At 34.1% G+C, this 18,906-nt stretch overlaps 1 protein-coding gene across 4 annotated transcripts in view; it reads left to right on the forward strand.

Moving 5' to 3' along the window:
- Positions 1-18,906, forward strand: part of TTC26 (tetratricopeptide repeat domain 26) — a 63,138-nt gene that overhangs the window by 21,552 nt on the left and 22,680 nt on the right. For all 4 annotated transcript variants that reach the window (XM_023504911.2, XM_023504908.2, XM_023504909.2 and 1 more), the window contains 2 exons: positions 11,127-11,201; positions 14,786-14,888. In XM_023504911.2, coding sequence (XP_023360679.1) covers positions 11,127-11,201; positions 14,786-14,888 — 178 coding nt within the window. The remainder of the gene's footprint in view (positions 1-11,126; positions 11,202-14,785; positions 14,889-18,906) is intronic.

Raw genomic sequence — 18,906 nt, forward strand, 5'->3', positions numbered from 1 at the left:
GTACCATTGCTCTCAACCTCAAGGCCTGTAACCATTTTCGTCTTTACAACGGCAAAGCAGCTGAGGTATTTTTGGAAATTTGCTTTTAATTTCATTCTTATTGAAAGTACTCTGCAAACATTTCCCAGTTGTTTAAGAACCTCTTTATAAAGGACATATTCATATTTTTAAGTGACTTGTAATTTTGTCATTAACACAGTTATACTAAATGAAAATACAATGATGTTTCTGTGTGTTAAGGGCAGTCACTTCAGTTCAACAAGCATTTGTTCAGCAGCTTGCTTTGTGCCCAGCATGAGGGATACAAACACACTATGCAGAATGGCCTTGGGCTCCAAGGAGCTTATATTCCATCAGGGGTGGGAATTTGGAGTACTGTGTGCTAACTTCTCAGAGTTGGAGAGGAATGGGAACAGTTTTACAAAGACTTGGAAGCAGAGAATGAATTGCATGATGCAGAGTGAGATCAGGGAACAGTTTGTAGTCAGCTTAAGATACGGTGTTTATGGAGAGGAGTGAGGCTGACAGCTAAGTTTATAGGTCTTTTTACTTTGGCCATGGAAATCCATTCTGCTCTTGCTAGCTTTGCACTACTATAGTCTTCTTCCCTATTCTTGGAATAGGTTATTGGCTTTTACCTTTTGGGGTCTGAAGAGTACAGACTGAGTCACTGCTTTGAGGGGACAGGGTAGAGTGACTATCATACCTGGAGTCCAAGACACAAATCTGACAGTTTGTTTATATAGATTACTTGATTTATGGGAAAGCTAGGGATAATTAGGACAAGTAGAAGCTTTAAGGAGTTCAGCCATCTTCTGGGGTTTTTTTTTTTTTTTTTTTTTTCTTTAAAGGCTTCATTTAACTTGTGTATACTCACATAGACCTAGAGAAGACTCTACAGAAATAGAAAAGCAGAGAACTCGAGAAATCATGGGAAGCTGCCAGAGTAGAAGTACAATTGTCAGAAGATCTGGCAGACAGATCTGGAAGTCAAAATGTTTTACCATAAAGATTGTTAGGACTAAAGCCATGAACCATTTAAAACTATTCCCCTACCTTCTTCTCTTTTATTGCCATCAACATGATGTATTTCTTCTTGATTAGAGATTGCATGAGATAAGAATTTCTGTTGAAAACCCTATATCACATCTTGCTGATCATATACTATTGTAAGAGAATACAGAGAAAAGAGAATGCAGAGTTTTAGGAATATTCTCAGTATGCTCAAATCTATCTAAACTTGCAGGTTTGACATTCATAAGATTTCCATAAAAGGAAAATTGCACATTCTTTACATTTTGATAATTATTTTGCCACTGTCAAATAAACTATTATCTAAAACTTTGTTTACCAATTTTTTGTAATACAATGTAGCAGGGGTGGGGTTCTCTGGTGAATAGATCTGTTCAGCCTCACCTGTCTCATTCCCCTTTCCTTCTCCTCCTCCCCACTGACTTATTGCTCAGATTGATCTCCTAGCATAAGAGCCCCTTCTCTGCTATGGAAAGTGTTCTTAAAAGGTCTGTAACTATTGCTCTACTTTTTATTTCAGAACCCCTAAAAGAGATTATGTTCTGCCAATACACTGCAGTGTTATAGTTATGTAACTGTTATATAGTGTCTGTTATATGCCAGGCATTATGCTAAGTGCTTTACAATTACTACCTCATTTGATCCTAACAACCACCCTAGGAGGTAGATGCTATTATTTATCCCCATTTTATAGATGAGGAAGCTTAGGCAAACAGGTTAAGTGACTTGTCCAGAGTCACATAGCTAGTAAAAGTGAAGTTGGATTTGAATTCACTCCTGACTCTAGGACCAAAGCACTATCTAGTGCCATCTAACTTCCTAAGAAAAAGATACAGAAATACTAACTAGGGGTTCTGTAATGGAGAGAGGTTCTTGGCCTTGGTCTGTTTTTATGATAAAACATTTTGACTTCCAGACCTGGAAGTCTATTTCTGTAGAATCTTCTCTAGGTCTATGTGAGTAACTGGTTTTTTTATCCATTCTGACTCCTGCTTGGCTCTCAAACTGACCTCCTTGAGTGGTGGTAGTCACTACCAAATCTCTCTTCAGGCTCAGCTACAATCTTTAGCTGGAATGTTATGGTGCTGTTTTAGAAAGATCTTTTACCTTAGTCCTAGCAGAAGCTCCTTCAGTCCAACTCCCTTGGAGATTCAGCTATGGGACCTGACAGCTTGCAGGTAGGAAGTGGGAAAGTAGGTCATCCTTTAGGCTTTAGTGTCTCTTTATGACAACTCTTCCTGTTCAAGGGCTGGGTCCCCATCATAAGGAGCCCTTGTTCATCCTAATTTATGGTGATTATCCAGTATATTTCCCAAATCTGCATCTCTGTATATCAGGTGACAACTCCAAACAGCTCTGGGATTCAGGGTTTTCATTTAAAAAACAATACAAAACACAACAAAACAAAACCCTCTTAGTTTTCCTAGTGTTCTATGTAAATTAACAGAGAAAATATACAGAGAAAAATCTATGCCATGGGTGCAAATTCATGGTTTCTGCTAGTTGCTTAATAGTTTTTCTTGAATTTTCATATGCAAACAACTTTAGATCTCACATCCTTTACCAGGTGCAAGTGAACCAGACAAAGTTGTATATGTTCTATAAGGTCCAAAACGATCCACTAGATTTTGAAAGGGTCTGCATTCTTTACAAGGGACAAATGCATTGTGAGTGTGAGGCCCCCTTAAAATAGTCAGATTTTTATTGTTTTCCTTTACATGCTTCATCTTAGAGAAGGTACCATAGAGACAAAAGAATATCACTCTAGTGAGACTGAGGGTGAAGAGTTTTAAGCAGTAAATGGTTTGTGAAATCAAGAGAGATCAGGATAGAAAAAAGGCCATTGGAGAGGGGAGCCAAAATAGTAGAGTTCAGGCAGCAATCCAGCTGAATGCTGTCAAACATTCCCCTCTAAAGAACTTTAAAATAACTTTATATTCATAAATTTATCAAAATCATATTTTAGCTGAAAGCCAAAAAACTGGTCAGAAGAGACATTTTTATGTCCTAAGGCATCTTCAGAAGTTTCAGAAGAGGTCTGTAATCCTGGATTGAGAGCCAGCCTGACACATAGCAGAAGCACTAGCAGTGGACCTGGGAGGTGGCTGTGAGAGCCACAGAAAGCAGTGGCAATTTCAAGAGCTCTTAGTCCAGAGACATCAAGGGTTTGGACAACTGGTCAGAAAGATATTACACTTTAAGACACTGGGTGCACCTGGCACTGATTGGCATCTCTATTGCCCATACACAATTCTAGGTTGCCATTCCAGTGTGGAAAAGAGTGTCTGTGTGATCATTCTCAAGGGAATAGGAGCTCTAGTTCCAGTTTCAAGGTAAAGAACACTAGCACTTGTGGCTGAAGGAGAGCAAGGTACCTGATCACAGTTCCAAGGCCAAGAGGAGCTCCTAGGTCTTGTAGCTGCAGAGAGGAAGGGGATTTCCTAGGTAAAGACCAGGTGCAGTGACCACAGTTTTCGACAGATCATACCCCTTTGGAAGCACCAAATACTTGTAGCTCTGAAAACTGCACATGAAAAAGCCTGAAGCTTGGGACATGCTATCCCAACCTTAGGTGAACAAAACCCAACTTTTGCATTAAATTCAAAGTTGAGCAATGGGCTGGAAAAATGAGGAAACTACAAAAAAATGTGAGCACTATAGCAGCAGGGAAGACCAACATATAAAACTCAAGGCAACCATATAAAAATAACTATAAACAAAACCTTAAAGAAAAATGTTCATTGAATCCAACTCTAACAAGAATTCCTGGAAGCATTAAATAAAGAGATAAGAATGGTAGAGGAAAAATTGGAAAAAGAAATGAGAGTAATACAAGAAAATTAAGAGAGAATTAACAGTCTTATAAAAGAGGCACCCCCAAAAAGAGAAAGGTACAAAAGCTCACTTAAAAATTGAATGAATACACACCTCTCTAGGTTAGGCTAGGATGACAGGAAAAGATAAAGTTGAATGTTGGAGGGGATGTGGGAAAACTGGGACACTGATGCATTGTTGGTGGAATTATGAATGCATCCGGCCACTCTGGAGTGTAATTTGGAACTATGCATACCCTTTGATTCAGCAGTGCTACTACTGGGTGCTACTACCCAAAAGGGATACTAAAGAAGGGAAAGGGACCTTTTGTGCAAAAATATTTGTGGCAGCCCTTTTTGTAGTGACTTTGTTAAGGAAGAAATTGAATGGATGCCTATCAATGGGAGAATAGCTGAATCAATTATGGTATATGAATGTTAGGGAATATTATTGTTCTGTAAGAAATGACCAGCAGGATGATTTCAGAGAGGTTTGGAGAGACTTACATGAACTGATGCTGAGTGAAATAAGCAGAACCAGGAGATCATTAAATACTTCAACAACAATACTATATAATGATTAATTCTGATGGACGTGACTTTCTTCAACAATGAGATGAACCAAAACAGTTCCATTTGTTCAGATGAAGAGAACCAGCTACACCCTGTGAAAGAACTCTAGCAATTGAGTGTGAACCATTACGTAGCATTTCCAATCCCTCTGTTTTTGTCCGCTTGCATTTTTTATTTTCTTCCCAGGTTAATTTTACCTTATTTCTAAGTCTGATTTTTCTTGTGCAGCAAAACAACTGTATGGATATGTATACATATATTGTATTTAATATATACTTTAACATATTTAATGTGTATTGGTCCACCTGCCATCTAGGGGAGGGACTGGGGGGAAGAAGGGGAAAAGTTGGAAGAGAAAGTTTTGTAAGAGTTAACACTGAAAAATTACCCATTATTATCTTGTAAATAAAAAGCTATAATAAAATAATTAAATTGGATGAATAGAAGCTAATGACTCTATGGAACTTCAAGAAACAATAAAACAAAGACAAAAGAATGAAAATTGACTAACTTGGAAAACAGATCAAGGAAAGATAAATTAAGAATTATTAGACTAGCAATTGGAGAAAAATAAAGTACTATTTGTCAGTTAAAAAATTTGTATGAGATAACATATACACTCAATAAGGGTATAGAAATCTATCTTCCTCTGTAGAAAAATAGGAAGGGAATGGAACATAGGAAGGGGGAGGGTGATAAAAGAGAGGACATATTGGGAAAAGGAATGGTCAGTAGTAAAACATTTTTGAGGAAGTACAGGGTGAAAAAGAATAAATGTGGGGGAAATATAAATAGCAATAATTGTAAAAAAAAATTTCAAAGAACATTTCTCTGATGGAATATTTTTCTCTGGGAAGTGATGAGCAGGATGCTCTCAGGAAAAACAAAACAAAACCTAGAAAGTCCTTCATGAACAAAATAAAATATGCTGTATACAAAATAATAGCAATGTTCTGGGATGACCAGCTGTGAATGACTTTGTTGTTCTCAGTAGTACAATCATCCACAACTACTCTGAAGGACTTATGATAAAAATTCTTATCCATAGTCAGAGAAGGAACTGAGTATATCTGAATACAGATTGAAGCATTCTCTATTTCTCTCTCTATATATATTTTTAACTTAATTTTTATTGAGGGTTTTTAATTTTCCTTAGGGTGGGAGATCTATGTTTTCTTTCACAACTTGACTTTTATAGCAATGCTTTGCATAACTTCACATGTAGTTTTTCAATTGTGGGTATGGATAAGGAAGAGAGCTTAGAACTCATGTTTTAAAAACAAATGTGAAAAATTTGTTTTTAATATAAAAATAATTATTTAATTAAAAAAGAATTATTGGAATTCTTGAAAGCTTTGATTAAAAAAAAGTCTATACATTATATTTCAAAAAATTATCAAGGAAAACTGCCCTGATATCCTGGAATCAAAGGGTCAAATAGAAATTCAAAGAATCTATTGATGCACTTCCTAAAAGAAATCCCAAAATGAAAACTCCCAGGAATATTATCACCAAATTCCAGCCCAAGAAGAAAATATTACAAGCTGCCAGAAGGCAACAATTCAGACATCATGGAATCACAGACCAGAATCACAAAAGATTTAGTGACTTCCACATTAAAGAAATGGAGGGCTTAGAGCAAAGCTGCTTTTTTCCTTTTTAAAGTTCATTTTCAAAACATATGCATAGATATTTTTAAATATTCACCCTTGCAAAATCTTGTGTTCCAATTTTTTTCCCTCTTCCCTTTCCCCCACGCCCCTCCAGACAGTAAGTAATCCAGTGTATATTAAACATGTACATTTCCTCTATACATGTTTCTACAATTATCATGCTGCACAAGAAAAATCAAATCAAAAAGAAAAAAAATAAGAAAACAAAAAAGCAAGTATGCAACAACAAAAGAAGTGAAAATGCTATATTGTTATCCATACTCAGTCCCCACAGTCCTCTCTCTGGGTGCAGATGGCTCTCTCCATCACAAGACCATTGGAATTGACCTGAATCATCTCATTGTTGAAAAGAGCCACATCATTGTATAATCTTGCTTTTTCTCTATATAATGTTCTCCTGGTTCAATTCATTTCACTCAGCATCAGTTCATGTAAGTCTCTTCAGCCCTTTCTGAAATAATCCTACTTGATCATTTCTTATAGAACAAAAATAAGTCCATTATATTCATATACCATAACTTACTCAGCCATTCTCCAACTGATGGGCATCCACTCAATTTCCAGATCCTTGCCACTACAAAAAGGGCTGCTTTCAACATTTTGTACATATAGGTCCTTTTTACTTTTTTATGATCTTTTTTGGGATACAATCTTAGTAAAGACATTGCTGGATAAAAGGGTATGCACAGTTTGGTAGCCCCTTGGGCATAGTTCCAAATTGCTCTCCAGAATGGTTAGATAAGTTTACAACTCCCAGTTTTCTCAAATGCCCTCCAACATTCATCATTATCTTTTTCTGTCATCTTAGACAATCTGAGAAATGTGTAGTAGTACCTCAAAGTTGTTTTGATTTGCATTTTTCTGGTCAATAATGATTTAGAGCATTTTTTCATATGACTATAAATGGTCATAATTTTTCCATATGAAAATTGTTCATATCTTTTGACCATTTATCAGAGAATGGCTTGTATTCTTATAAATTTGAATGAATTCTCTACATATTTTAGAACTGAGGCCTTTATGAGAACTCTTGGATATAAAAATTTTTCCCCCAGTTTACTGCTTCCCTTCTAATCTTGTCCGCATTGGTTTTGTTTGTACAGAAACGGTTTAACTTAATATAATCAAAATTATTCATTTCGCATTCCATAATGTACTCTAGTTCTTTGGCCACCAATTCCTCCTCCATAGATCTAAAAGATTGACTATCCTCTTAGAACAAAGTTTCTTAAACTGAGTTATGACCCCATATAGTATACCTTAATTTGGGAATTGTGAAATATCAAAAAATCAACTTTGACAAACATTGAAGATACTCTGCATCCTGCAGTATCAAATATTCTGCCAAGATTTCAGTTTTTTGTGTAAAATTAAACAAGCACATCCATCTCATTAGTCTTTAACAAATGGTAAAATTATCTCTATATATGTATACACAAAGAATTATTTTAAAATAAATTTCTTTGTGATTTATTATCGATAAATACTTGATTTGTATGTTTCTTTTATATACCTATATACTTGGGGTTGCTTAAAAATTTCTCAGGTGAAAAGGGGTCAGGAGTGGAAAAAATTTTAATTGGGATATGATCTTCCAAAAGGCAAAAGAGCTAAAATTACAACCAAAAATAGCCTATTCAGCAAAATGGAGTATAATCCTTCAGAGGAAAAACTTAATATTTAATAAAATGGAGGATATTCAAGCACTCCTAATGAAAAGATCAGAACTGACAAATTTGAATTTAAAATACAAGACTAATGAAAAGGATTAAAAAACAAACATTAAAAAGTATCATAAGGGATTCAATAAGATTGAACTGTTTACATTCCTATATGGGAAACTGATACATGTAATTCCTATGAACTTTATCATTATCATAGGGGAATCTACATAGCCAAAAGGTATGAGTGTGAGTTGATTATGTTGAGATGATTTCAAAAAAATTTCCTCCAAAAATGAAGAGGTGAGCGAGATTCACTAGGAGAAGAGGGAAGGGATAAAGTAGAATGGAGAAAATTTTCCAACTGAGGAATATAGAGGAAGAGAATTGAAGATATGAGGGGTGAGGTGATAAAAGAAATAGTAGATTAAGGGAGGCAGTGATCAGAAGCAAAACAGAGTTTTGGGGAGGGACAGGATAAAAAAAGAGAAAGGTAAATAAAAGGAATTAAGTTGATGGGAAATAGAATCATAACTATAGATGTGAATGGGATAAGCTCATGCATAAAATGGAAGCAGATAATGGAATGGATTAGCAACTGTATGTTCTCTACAAAAACACACTTGAAACACAAAGACAGTTAAAGGGCTGGAGCTGAAGTTTATTTATTTTTTATTATAGCTTTATATTTATAAAACATATGCATGGGTAATTTTTCAACACTGACCCTTACAAAACCTTGTTCCAACTTTTCTCCTCTTTCCCCTCCCCCTCTCCCCCAGATGGCAGGTTGACCAATACATGTTAAATATGTTAAATCCAGTATATGTATACATATTTATACAGTTATCTTGCTGCATAAGGAAAATCAGATCTAGAAAGAAAAAAAAAAACCTGAGAAGGAAAACAAAAAATCACTTCCAATTGATCTGTAATGAACAGAACCAGCTACTCCAGAAAGAACACTGGGAAATGAGTGTGGACCACAACATAGCATTTATACTCTTTCTATTATTGTTTGTTTACATTTTTGTTTTTCTTCCCAGGTTATTTTTATCATCTTTCTAAATCTGATTTTTCTTGTGTAGCAAGACAATTGTATAAACATGTATACATATACATATATTTCTTAGCCAGTACCAAATGGTTTTGAAGACCATTGCTTTATAACATAGTTTTAGATCTGGTACAGTCAGGTCACCTTCATTTGATTTTTTTTCATAAGTTCCCTTGAAATTCTTGACCTTTTGTTCTTTCAGATGAATTTTGTTGTTATTTTTTCTGGTCAGTAAAATAGTTTCTTGGGAGTTTGATTGGTATACCACTGAATAAATAGATTAGGGAGTATCGTAATCTTTATTATATTTGCTCGACTTATCCAAGAGCACTTAATATTTTCCCAATTGTTTAGATCTGACTTTATTTGTGTGGAAAGTATTTTAAAGTTTTGGAGCTGAAGTTTATTAAAAAAAAAAAGCAGAAATAATAATCATGATCTTAAATGAAACAAAAATAAATCCAATTAAAGGAAATAATCAGGGAAACTACATTTTGCTAAAAAGGTACCATAGATAATGGAATAATACCAAAAGTTTTTATTGCAAATTTCTCTGATAAAGGCCTCATTTCTCAAATATTATAGGGACCTGAGTCGATGAATCATTCTCCAAATGATAATCAAAGGATTGCAGGCAGTATTCAGAATAAGAAATCAAAGCTATTTATAGTCATATGAACAAATGCTCTTAAGTCATTATTGATTAGAGAAAAGCAAATTTAAACAACTCTGAAGTAGCATCTCAAACCAATCGGAAATGACAAGTGTTGGAGGGAATGAGGGAAAATAGGCATACTAATAAACTATTGATGATTTGTGAAGTGGTCCAGCCATTCTAGAGAATAACTTGAAACTATGTCTAAGGAGCTATAGCAATACTACTACTAGAGGAGAAATCTATTAGTTGGGGAATAGCTGAACAAATTGACATATGATTGTGATAGAGTACTATTGTGCTATTGAGAAATGATGATGGGGAAAGATCTATATGAATTGATGCAAAGTGAAGTAAACAGAACTGGGAAATCATCAGATAAAGTAACAAAAATGCATTATGAAAAATTTGTCTACTCTGATCAGTAACAATGATCTTAAGTCAATTTCAAATGACTCCTAATGAAAAAATGCTATCCACTCCAGAGAAAGAACTTATAAATTCTTAGTGCAAACTGAAGTGTAATTTTTCTTGCTTTCTTTTGTACAATATAGCTAATATGGAAATGTGTTTTGTGTGATTTCACATGTGCAATTAATTAATATAATTTTGCTTGTTTTCTTGGTGGGAGGGGAAGAGTCATAAGGAGAGAATTTGGAACTCAAAATTTAGAAAGTAAAGAATTCTAAAGTTATTAAATAATATTTTAAATGATTAAATAGAAAACCTTCATAGGTGATTTTGTAACTTATTCTTTTATGGCAGCCATTGAATTTTATGATTAGGAATTCGTTGGTTGTTAATTTTAAGCAGTTTCGTAGAATTGTAGAGGGAAAAACAGATCATAAGATTTTAGGGAATAAGTGATGAGAAAATGAAGCACAAGGATAGATTACTCTTTCACGAAGTTTGGTATTGACATGAAGAGAGAGAATGAAGATCAAGCTAGAAGCTAGTCTGGTAGACTGGAATCTCAGAAGGAATGGTATCAAGGTAATAGATGTAAAGGTTACAACTTCCTTGGCGAGAAGAAAGGATACTTCTCTGAAACAGGTGAGGAGAGAGTGCTTGAATCAATAGAAATAATTGAGGTCTGCAGAGATAGTAGAAACATTGAAGAGGATTGGGGAGTAGCATTATAGGAAATACCTATATTTTATGGGTAAAACTAAGAAGGCAATGGTTATTAGCAAGTATAACAGAATGGAAATTATTCTAGGAAACATTGTTGATATATCTGATTACAGGGGTTTGGGTTGATTAATGAGGCAGAGAGAGAAGGAAACTGATGGACAAAAGAATATGAATGGTTGAAGAAATATTAGAGATTTTGACTGCATTAATGTACAGGTCCAGGTTTGCAATTAAATTAAAAAGGAAGAATTATACCTAGTTCCAGCTCTGCTACTTACTAAACATATAACTTCAGTTTTCTTACCTATAAAATGGGGACATTAATACCCTACTTCTCAAGGTTACTGTGTTTGTCTACACACAGATAAATATGTGTATATACACACATATACCCACACACATAAATAAGATAATATGCATGAAAGCACTTTGTAAAGCATTATGAGGATATAATAAGGGAGTGAGGAAATAAAGCACTAGTTATACATTTTTATGATTTTCTTAATTATGTCTTTTTAAAAATTTTAGGCAGAACTCAAGAGCCTGATGGACAATGCCTCCTCTTCCTTTGAATTTGCCAAGGAACTTATCAAGCACAATCTGGTAAATAATGGATTCAAATCTTGAATGAATCGGCTTCCATTCTATTGCAGTACATTTTACTCTATAAAAGAATGTGTGCAGGAAATTTCTTTTTTTTTTCAATAAATAAGAATTTATTAAGCTCTGTTATGTGTCAAGCACAATGTTAAGTATTTTTGATACACAGACAACAATAAAACAGCACTTCAAATTAAGGAGCTTATATTTTGTCAGGGAAGAGAGAGAGAATATATATGTATATATAGAATATATATACACTCATGTATATATATATATATATATATATATATATATATATATATATTTGTACACACACATAAATGTGTGCAGGAAATTTCATCAGTGAATAGCATTCTACTATAAACCAAGAAACTAATAAATTTGCATTGAATGATTTGCTGTGGGGAGGGGGAATATAAAAGAAGTATTAATATATTGTTTACTTACCTTAAGAATCTTTTAGTCTTGTGATTATGTATACAGAAAATAGACAATTTAAGGAAGAGAATAGTAGCAGATGCTAATTATAGAGAGATCAATATAGGTTGGAGTAATTAAAGAAGGCTTCATCATAGGGATAGAATTTGAAAGGTGGGTAAGATTTAGAGAGGAATAAAGATGCATTCCAAGAAAAGAAACAGCATAATCAGAGGGACAGAGGAAAGATTAACAATAATATCCTTTATAAGAGTATATTTGTAAGTAAGTATATTTGGTTTATATGTGGGAAATAAAATCGAATAATAAATTGGGATCAAATTATGGTATGTCTTTTTTAAACAACAAGCTATGGGGTTTACATCAATTCTATGGCAGAGGGCCATTATAATTCTTGAATAGACAATGACAAGAGGTTTATTCAAGAAGGCTAATCCAATAGTGTGTGAGGTAAACTGGCTGCATGTGAGCCTGAAACCAGAGACCCCATAGAAAGTCCTAGTGGAAGCTCTTGGAAGCAGTAGTGAAGTGAAGGGTCAAATTAGTGTTTTTGCAATATGAATAAAGAGGAACAGATACAAGAATCATTATAATATTATTTGGTAATTGGTTAGATCTGGGAGGTATGGAACTTATAGAGTTTGGCTGCAGTTGAAACCATCATATTGAAAGTATACTCTTAAAAGTGATTGGTACCTTTATCCTAAACACAAATGTAAACTCTTCTCAGTCCTCATATTCTGATATATTTAATACTTCAATGACAATTTCTTTAGAATTGTGGAATTATGAAACTGACATGGAACCTAAAAACGAATTTGTTCAGTCACTTCTTTTTTAGATGAGGAAAGTGAAGTGCAGAGAAATTAAGTAAAATTTGTATATCACTAAACTTGTTAGTGGCAGAGAAGATAATCAAATCCAAGTTTTATGATTCCTAAACTAGACTATTGCTCCATGACAAGTTAATAACAACCCCAAAAGGTAGCACAAAAGATATGTAGTTATAGATAATTAATTTCCAAATTATTTTCATAAACAGTTCTATAAATTCAGAGGAGAGTATAAGTAACCTCGGGAGGAAGACTTCATTGGCAAGTTGGGACTTAACAGGGCTTAGAAAGATGGGTAAAATTTCAGTATGTAGAGAGGAACAGGAAGAACATTCTGGAATGGAGAAATGGTAATATGTAAGGGCACAGAGGTAAGAAAGCTTAAACTCTAGATAGCTGTGACTTAAGCAATTTGGTTGATGATAAAAGTAAAAAAAGATACTAAGGCTAATGATGAACCTAAAACATTGCATTTAGACTAGATTGGTGAATAATATGAGATAAATTACCAGAGTTTTGAGCCTGAGAGATAGAACATGGACAACTGCAGATTGGATAACAGATTAAGGAATTTATTCTTTAAACTATAGAATTTGGAGTTCCATTGCAAATTTTTGAGTGGTAAAGTGATATGAAATGAGGGCAATGTTTCCGGAAGATTAATCTAACTTAATTTTGTAGATTGGTTCAAAATGTAAAATAATAAGAACAGGAAGACCAGGTAGAAGGCTATTTGTTTCACTGGGCCAGACATGAAATGAGGATTTTTTTTAAGTTAAGGATAAACATAGAAAAGGATAAGTGCAAAAGATATTGGGAAAAATTAATGTTGTATTGAGTATGGAGGAAGTACAAGGACTTGTGACTTTGTACTTGTATAACTAAAAAAATAATGGTATCATTAATATAAGTTAGGAGGGGTAGTAATCATCATGAGATGGAAATGAGGAAGGTTAGAACTGGAAATACAGATTTGGGAGTCATCCTTCTATAATATAGCTGGTAGTTTTTGAAAAGCAGGAATTTTCATACCAATACTATGGAGTATATTATCAGAAGTCTAGAAGACATATTTCTATACATAATTTTTTTTGACAATTTCTGTTTTAGTACAATTATATAGCTTCTCATAAAGTGACAAAAACTAAGAAATGCTGGATTACTTAAAGTTTGGCGGCTTGTATCTCCATTTGAAATGAATATAAAACTTTTTAAAGTAAACTCAATTAGTAAATTTATAATTTTTTCTGAACAAACTACATTTTAAATACAAATTTTATTTTGATTAATACTGACATGTACTTGGTACATTCATCTATTTAGATATATGAATAGTAGCATAAGATAAAAATGTTAAGTTTATTTAAACTGAAACCAACCAATATATAGGATATTTTGAAAGTAAATTCCACTACTTACTGACAGTCCCACTCCAGAAGATTTACATATTGATTTTAAAGAACCACCCACATAATTTTTAATAAACTAAAATTTTAGAGTAGAGTAAAATTGCCATTCATTTCTTCCCTAACAATGTTAGAGTTCCAGCCTAGAGATCATCTAGAGCAAAAATCTTTAAAATTTTCCAGCTCAAGGTTAAGTATGGAAGCAGAACTTGATACTAGAACCTACATTTTTCCTCATTTGTCTAAAAGGCTTTTCTTACCAAACATAATAATTCTATGATCAAATCAAGTTTATAGTATTTTTTTCTGTTCCTGGATTACCAAAGTAATATATGAGATTTTTTGTTTAATTTTCCCCCCCTTATCCTCACATTTTTATTTATCCCTCCCAAAAGTCTACCCCTTTTTAGGGCTTTATAATTTCCCTATATTTTATATTCCTAATTCTTAAAACAGGAGTGAGTCTGGGCCACAGATAATTATTTTACCATCTACTTCAAACCATTTCTAACTGTGGATAGACAGAAAACAGATAATTTTTTGAACTTATTGGATAGTAGGAAAGAATGGATGGAGAAATAAGAAAGAAAATTGCCCTAGGAGTTTTGACTTTATTCTATTTCTCATGTACTTATTTAAATTTTTGTAAATAGTTTCCAAAAGTTTAGGGTGATGTTTAAAAAATGAAACATTTTGACAGGACAAAAAAGTTGACAAAAAAAGCAACAAAAGCTAAATAATAATCAGTTTAAATAATTCATAAACAATTTCTCCACAAATTTAAGTATTTTGAAGTTAATTTAGATACCATTTCTCCAGGAATATGCAATAACTCTTTCTCCACTCTAGATACCCCCCTCCGAAGCCTATACTTGCTGCTGGCTTAACATGACTTCTTTCTCTGTAGGTTGTTTTCCGAGGTGGTGAAGGTGCTTTGCAGGTTTTGCCTCCCCTGGTTGATGTTATTCCCGAGGCCAGACTAAACTTAGTGATTTACTATCTTCGCCAAGGTAAGGAAATAATTGGTCTTAATCTTGTTTGAACTTGGGAGGACTTTCAAACTATTTAAAATCTGATCTTAAACAGAACTAATTCTCTAGTTTTTAAAGCCATCCCTAACATTAAACTTGCTTGTGATTATTTACATATGACTTTTATGATAAACTGTTCATTTCAAGTAATTAATCCATTCCTTTTCCCCCCAATTTACTCCTGAGAATAACGTCTTTAGCACTTGATAACTTTTTTTAAATCCAAATATGACTTTAATTTCTGTTTTGACTAGTACTTGACTGGCTCTTACTTCTTTGAAGAGAGTTAAGAAAACTTAGATGGATATTGCTATGTCCTATTTGTCCTTTTCTTTCCGCCCACCTTTATTGGTTTTTTTTTCTTTTTCTTTACCACCCTCCCCCTCTTTTTATTTTTGCTATTTCCTCTCCCATCTCTCTTTTCTCTTCTAAATATAAATAAGAGAGTGTCCAGGGAACTTCTTCAGCCCTGATAGGTTCCTGGCCTTATATCTATCTATTCATGAGAGGTGTGTGGCCAGCAAATTTAACTATCATTCATGATGGCAAAGTCACATTTCTATATTCATCTTATATACCTCCATTTCTCAAATATGTCAGAGGAAGAAAATTTCAGATAAAAAGAGCACAAAAAAAGACTTTTGTAAGATGTTGAGATGAAGAGAAGGTCACAGATAGGGTAAATAAAGAAGAGAGAACAAAGTAATAGAAAAACAGAAAGGAAAAAAACAAAGGAAAATTTTGTTCTCCTCTTACTTTATTCTCTCTCTTTCACCAGATTATACAATATCTTTTTTCCACTTATTTTAAGTTTTTTTAATTTTTAATTATTATATCTCTAATCCAGTTAGAACTCACTGTAGTGTATAGTGATCGTTAACATGGCATGCTGGGATAGACCCACACTTAACACCGTACACCAAGATAAGATCAAAATGGGTCCATGATTTAGGCATAAAGAACGAGATTATAAATAAATTAGAGGAACATAGGATAGTTTAGCTCTCAGACTTGTAGAGGAGGAAGGAATTTGTGACCAAAGATGAACTAGAGATCATTATTGATCACAAAATAGAAATTTTTGATTATATCAAATTAAAAAGCCTTTGTACAAATAAAACTAATGCAAACAAGATTAGAAGGGAAGCAACAAACTGGGAAAACATTTTCACAGTTAAAGGTTCGATAAAGACTTCCTTTCCAAAATATATAAAGAATTGACTCTAATTTATAAGAAATCAAGCCATTCTCCAATTGATAAATGGTCAAAGGATATGAACAATTTTCAGATGATGAAATTGAAACTATTACCACTCATATGAAAGAGTGTTCCAAATCACTATTGATCAGAGAAATGCCAATTAAAACAACTCTGAGATACCACTACACATCTGTCAGATTGGCTAAGATGACAGGAAAAAATAATGATGATTGTTGGAGGGGATGCGGGAAAACTGGGACACTGATGCATTGTTGGTGGAGTTGTGAACAAATCCAACCATTCTGGAGAGCAATCTGGAATTTTGCCCAAAAAGTTATCAAACTGTGCATACCTTTTCATCCAGCAGTGCTACTACTGGGCTTATATCCCAAAGAGATACTAAAGAAGGGAAAGGGACCTGTATGTGCCAAAATGTTTGTGGCAGCCCTGTTTGTAGTGGCTAGAAGCTGGAAAATGAATGTATGCCCATCAATTGCAGAATGGTTGGGTAAATTGTGGTCTATGAATGTTATGGAATATTATTGTTCTATAAGAAATGACCAGCAGGATGAATACAGAGAGGCTTGGAGAGACTTACATGAACTGATGCTAAGTGAAATGAGCAGAACCAGGAGATCATTATATACTTCAACAATGATACTGTATGAGGATGTATTCTGATGGAAGTGGATTTCTTCAACAAAGAGAAGATCTAACTCAGTTTCAATTGATCAATGATGGACAGAAATAGCTACACCCAAAGAAAGAACACTGGGAAATGAATGTAAACTGTTTGTATTTTTGTTTTTCTTCCCAGATTATTTTTACTTTCTGAATCCAATTCTTCCTGTGCAACAAGAGAACTGTTCGGTTCTGCACACATATATTGTATCTAGGATATATTGGGGGAAGGGATGGAAGGAGGGAGGGGAAAAGTTGGTACAGAAGTGAGTGCAAGGAATAATGTTATAAAAAATTACCCAGGCATAGGTTCTGTCAATAAAAAGTTATATTTTAAAAAATAAATAAATGTAGGTATAACATGCACATGGGCAGTTATTAGGGGGAAGTAAGTTATTTTTTTTTCTAATAAAATTGAATCACTGATTAATTCTTTTCATACCAAGGTAGTCTGTGATATGACTGAGCTTTTGTGTAATAATTGAAACATAGTCTGCTGCTGTCAAAATAGAGAATGTATGAAGTAATAAATAAGTTTTGTAGAGAAAAAAAAAAAACATGGCATACTGAATAATGATTTTTAGTGCCACTCCAAATTGATAGTAAGTCTTATATCTAGCATGGATTAGCCATATAACTCTGATGTTATGAGCCAGAATTCTGAAACAAGGATTCTTACAAGGTGTTAAGTTGGTGGAATTGATAAATACAATGGTTATCTAGTTTAGCATGGTGCTTTATAGTTCTATAGTTCAGTACATGTACTTAGTATTTAATACAGTTCCACAAGATTCATACCTATGATAATGGAGTATATAACAGCCAGTAAGGACTGGACAAGATTCATTTCCACTTGCAGTCAGGGTTTTGGTGGCTCTCCTGGGGGACTGAGAGGCTCAGATTCAGAGCTAGGGAAGACAAGCGGACTGGAGGCTGAAGCACAAGGCCTGGGACTCAGATTCATTCATTCCATTTCACACCCTGTGGTGGCAGACCTGTCCTCCTGCATATTCTTCACTGAAACCAAGACTCTGGAAGGCCTCTAAGAAAGCTAGGTGAAGCCCCAGGCAAGGAGACAAGACTTTAAAGGAGATAAAAAAGAATTTGGACTTTGGACTCTAACACCTGCCAATTCTTGAGATGATTATTACTCTGACTGAAAAGAAGACTGCTCCAAAGACCTCCAGAAAACCAAAAGAACATTACACTGTGACAGTAAAAACCCCATTTTTTTTTCAAGAAATTCCCAGGTCACCTGGGCTTGGGAATGATGTAGTTGGATCCTCAGACTATCTCACCTTGGGAATGTAGCCATGAGAATGATGTGGCCCAATCTTGGAAAATATGTGTGAAAGAAAGGGAATTGGGCCTGATATCTTTATTTACCAAGTATCATGACTCCTTTGAAATAAATCGTCTTGGCCCATTATATGGCTCAGAATAGCTAAGTGATTCACAGGTGATCCCCGTACAATATTGTTACTATGTACAATGTTCTCCTAGTTCTGCTCACTTCACTTTGCATCACTTTGTATTTTTCTAGTTTTTCCTGAAACACTCCTGCTCATCATTTCTGATAGCATAATAGTATTCTATTACAATCATATACTACAACTTGTTCAGTTGTCCTCCAATTGATGAGCATCCCCTCAATTTCCAGTTCTTTGCCACCACAAAAAAGAATTGCTATAAATTTTGTACATAGGGATCTTTCTCCTTTTAAAAAAAATTCTTTGGGATAGGGACCTAATAGTGATATTGCTGGATCAAGGCTATACACGGTTTTCATCTTTTGACATAGTTCCAAATTGCTCTCCCAAATGATTGAATTGATTCATAACTTCATCAACAGTGCTTTGGTGTCTCAGTTTTCTCACATCCCCTCCAACATTGGCTATTTTCCCTTCATGTCATGTTAGCTAGTAAGACAGGGTTTCTTAACCTAGGATCTATTAACTTGGATGGGAAAAAAATACAGCTTTATTTCTACAAGCCTGTAACTAAAATTTAGCATTTCCTTCAGTTCTGAATGACACACTCCACCAGTGTTAGACTACAAGAAGTTATTATTGAGTGGATTCTGTTCTCTTCACTCTGATGAAGTTTCTACAAGTT

The sequence above is a fragment of the Sarcophilus harrisii genome, chromosome 5 (genome assembly GCF_902635505.1).
Source record: "Sarcophilus harrisii chromosome 5, mSarHar1.11, whole genome shotgun sequence".
In the NCBI taxonomy this organism is placed as follows: domain Eukaryota; kingdom Metazoa; phylum Chordata; class Mammalia; order Dasyuromorphia; family Dasyuridae; genus Sarcophilus; species Sarcophilus harrisii.